The 4,348-nt window shown below is 46.9% G+C and overlaps 1 protein-coding gene across 1 annotated transcript; it reads right to left on the bottom strand.

Annotated features, from left to right (window-relative positions):
* Positions 1-830: 830 nt before the first annotated feature.
* Positions 831-4,010, bottom strand: LOC125513144 (putative F-box/LRR-repeat protein 23). Its single transcript, XM_048678181.2, has 2 exons — positions 3,525-4,010; positions 831-1,147 (listed from the first exon to the last, which is right to left on the bottom strand). The coding sequence occupies exons 1-2, from the start codon at positions 3,908-3,910 to the stop codon at positions 967-969; spliced, it is 567 nt and encodes a 188-aa protein (XP_048534138.2). The 5' UTR covers positions 3,911-4,010; the 3' UTR covers positions 831-966.
* Between the last annotated feature and the right edge of the window lie 338 nt (positions 4,011-4,348).

The raw sequence follows: 4,348 nt of genomic DNA, 5'->3' as shown, positions 1-4,348 counted from the left end.
CCCAGAACCAACCTGACAGAAACATGTATGTATGCGACAGTTTTCATGGATATTTACCTGACTATTAGTAAGCCATAGATACTTGATTGATGAAATCGAACAAAGCATAACATGTACATCTACTGAAATGCATCCGAAGTTCCTAGCAGTTAAAAAGCTCTTATTCCAAAAGGGATAATTTGGCAAGCGCGTTGTGTTTTTCTTGCCTCCTCTGATTCTTCCATACAAACTCAAGTGAAACATCACCGACCTCTTTTATTTCTCTGAGCTTTATACATTCTGGGCAATTCAAATTTATTACATAGGTTTGTATGCAGAAATTAAACAAGATTCAAACTCCATGCAGAGAGGTGAACCACAACCAGAATCACCGACAAAATCAGAACAAGAAAGCATATGGCCTGGCCGGGGCACTTCCATCAGAACATCCAAATGTTGTGTACACCAGTCCTTCAGATTCTCCAGTACTCAAACTCGGTCTCCTCGGCACCACTAAAGAAGCGAGAATGATAGTCCTCCGAGTCACAAGGCTCCACATTGAAAAACCAACAGTCAGACTCTTCACCATTGCTGCGATACCACCAATAACTATCCTGATGAGAATGACATCTACTAACAGGGCTGCCAGGCTCGAAATACTTGGAAGAATCATCGATGGAGTCATCATGGATGCCAGACCGAGGACACACCCAGTCATCAGTTGGCGCATATGGATACACCTTCTTCATCTTGACACGGGCACACTTTGCTCGCATGCTGCTGTCCATGATTATGTTGCCGCAATAGCGTACGTCAAGGGACTCGTGGTGAGGGCAGCCGCCAAGGATGGCTGTCAACCCTTGGTTGTCGAGGCCACTGAGGAAAATCTTCAGAGACCGTAGCTCATGCATCCTTGCAATTGCCAAGGCTTCGCGGTTGTCGACAGGGTATAGATCCCGTCCCCAATTATACCATGAATATCCTCTATCATTGAAATGTTTGAAGTGCTTCAGCCGCGGCAACAACCTCAAAGACCCATGTGTCATATCTCTCACATTCACAAAGCTCGAACTCCTCCAACAGAGGGAATTTCTTTATTGCATCTGTCAATCCTTTGCTGGTTACATCACAACACTTGGTAAGATGAAGGCTCTTCAGTAAGGGTGCCCTGCAAGGGTAACACATGATCTTAGTGGCTTGTAACATGTGTTCTCTACCTGCTCAAAATCTCTCCTTTTGGTTATTCACGAAAGGAAGAAGCGAAACATTCAGACGATAAAAGAGAACATCTCATCACTGTTCCAGAATTTCATTTGTTTAAAGTTCGTTCTTAAGGAGTACTACAATCCTTGAGACACACCTTTCTGAGTATGCAAGAGAGTTATATGTTGCAAATGTTTCTCATAATCACTACTGTAATTGCGATAAGATTAGCAATGTTCAATCTTTTTCTAGTTCTTATTTGAGGGGAAGCTGAATCCAATCTGTATACCAATTATTCCGATCTACATCAATTTACTTTGTTCAGCAGTTATGCCCCTAATTCTAACCCGCTACATCCATAAAACCGGAGAAACGTTTTTGTCATTAGACAATGTCAAAAGCACAGTTCAAGTTTTTTTTTTGTTCCTTCTATTTGGCCGTGAGGAAAAACTTACTGTATAGACACCAGGCAATGCAACTATATGTATACCACTATATAGCGTACAAATAACTTTGGATGACAGCCATTGGATGAAACCGATACAATGGTGTAGACATGGCAAATCCCAGTGCTGCTGACTGTTGGATCTTTTCTTTACTACACCAAATTCTGCCACATGTAGTATCTATAAGATTCTATACATGGTTGGGCTTGGCCCTATGAACATTTTGCACAAAACTTAAAACACAATTATACTTTGTTCTACACTCTTCCATCCTTAGACTTTAACTTCTTTTTGTATCGAGTAAATAGCATAAAACTACTACTTTATAGGCTAGGGTTCCAAAAAAATTACCGATTTTTTTTTCCGCTGATAACTACCAAGTCAGGGGACGGCTGTTTTAAAAAACTCTAATTGTCCAGTGCTTTATTATTGATCATGATTATGACAATTGGGGCCCGCATGTAAGGAAACTGATTGTTTGACTGTTTGTTTGACCGTTAAATGACATCTAGGGCCCATATGTCAGTGTCCCTGCAAACTTAAAAAAGCAATCAGGTCCTCCAAACAAATTGAAAAAAGCCATCGGGTCCCTCCCGTGCTCAAGATCCACAGGAGTGCACCCGCCGCTGTGCTCGACGGGGAGCTCCCTCCCGTCACGACGGAGCTCCCTTCCAGCGCCGCTGCAGCCGTCGTGCATCCTCTCCCTCTCGTGAGCTCCCGCCCGTGCGTCCTCTCCCTCTCGTGAGCTCCCGCCTGTGCGTCCTCTCCCTCTCCCTCTTTCCAGGGCATGACGGCCATGGAGTCCGAAGGCGGCGGCCGGAGTCCCAGCCCCCTGGCCATGGCGCGTGGTTGGCGGCGGCCCGTGCTCCTGGGTGCCGGCTGCTCCTCGTGTGGCGCTCCTTCCCTGGCTTGGCGTGTGGCGTGGCCGGCCTCCACGCAGAGACGGTCGCCATGGCCGCGCAGAAGCAAGCAGCGTGGGCAACAGCGAGGGCCGGCAGCCATGGCCGCGCGAAGAAGGTGGCCATGGCCACGTGAAGGAGGTGGAGCTGGCCTTTATTTTTTCACTGGTGGATGAGAAGAGCTGCACCAGGAGCCGACCTTTGTTTTTTCTGGTCGCCATGGAGGTCAAGGAGCGGCGGCGTAGGCAGCAGGGTGGCCGGCGGCCATGACTTGAGTTGGCGCAAGCGGGGCTGCGGGGAGGGAGGAGAAGAAGGAGAAGAGCAGGAGGAAGAGACACTGACATGTGGGCCCCACACGTCAGGTAACGGTCAAACTAAACGGTCAAACTGACGGTGAGTTTAGGTGCAGGTCCGACCTGTCATAATCATGATCAATAGATAAGCACTCGACGATTTGGTCTTCTGAAACAGCCAACCACCCATTTGGTAGTTATTTGAGAAAAACTAAAAACCGGTAGTTTTTTGAAACCCTAGCCTGTAAAGTAGTAGTTTTATGCTATTTACTCTTTTGTGTCGAAACTATCATTCATTTTTACTTGGTGTATTTTTCTCTGTATTTAAGGCTACAGATATACCTTCATAAATCATATTTATCTTTGCGGATAATCTATTAAAAATAGCAATGGCTTACTCAAAAAGACGCTAGACAAAACGTGTTCGACATATATTACCTGAGTTTTGCATCTTGTACTTCATGCACGTGCCCAATTTTTTTTATTTTTCTACGTTATACTTCCTCCGTCTCAAAATAAGTGTTCCTGAGTAAGCTGATGATTGGTTGTAATTGGATTATCCAAGCTCGCACGTACAACTTACTAGTAGCAGTAATCTCAGAATACATTTTGTACCAAATCAAGGAAGAACGGACAACGAAATAACCAGATTCCCAAGAAGTACAGGTGCGAGTTTGGGAATCACGAACGGGAAGGAATCTCACCGGTCGGCCAGGAAGAGGAGGAGGTCGTTGTCGAGGTCCTGCTGGCCGAAGAATTCCCGGCACTGTCCGGCGCTGAACCAAATGGAGAGCTGCGTCACCTTGTTGAGGCTGACCGTCTCCCGGAAGCGCCGGGAGCGGCCGCACATGTCGACGCGGCGCCACAGCTCGGGTTCGCACACGGCGTCGTGCCAGGAGCGGCACACCCTGGCCGCGCCGCCGAACATGAGCTCCACGTGGTCCAGCTTGTGGAGGACGTAGAGCATCACGTCCAGGGGCAGCTCCGCCCAGTTCCTCATCTTTGATCGTCGCCTACGTCGGCTGCCCAGTCTCCGCCTCCCGCGCCCCGGAGGCGCCGTCGGCGGCGGCGGAGGCGGTAGCACTGGCATCGTGATGTGGATGGAGCTGTGGCGTTAACCTTGCGAAGATTATTGATCGGTTGCAGCGGTAGTACGTACTGTACTAGGTAGCCAGGTCTCGGGGCGCTTCTCACGGGCATCTCTGTTTTTTTTATTACTTAAATTAAATATAGTTTTGCTAAAGCGACCTAAATATTGCATATATAAGTCATATGCCATTGATTTTACACAAAGATTCATGCAAACATTTTTTATTAAAGTCCTTTGAGAAATTAAAGAAGATGGTCGTGCTTTTGATATGGTCCAAATCATCAAAGATTATATTATATTCATATATGCATGTCTACATCTTGCTCGACTCGATGAGCCATTGTTGATTTCAGTGATACTTACCCCGTGATCATGGGCAACAATTGATCCTAGCTCAAAAAACACCCAAACAAGGAAGGGGAGGGCGAGGGGGGTATG

The sequence above is a fragment of the Triticum urartu genome, chromosome 6A (genome assembly GCF_056163025.1).
Source record: "Triticum urartu cultivar PI428250 chromosome 6A, HENAU_Tu73, whole genome shotgun sequence".
NCBI lineage: Eukaryota > Viridiplantae > Streptophyta > Magnoliopsida > Poales > Poaceae > Triticum > Triticum urartu.
This window is presented reverse-complemented; position numbering and strand designations above follow the sequence as displayed.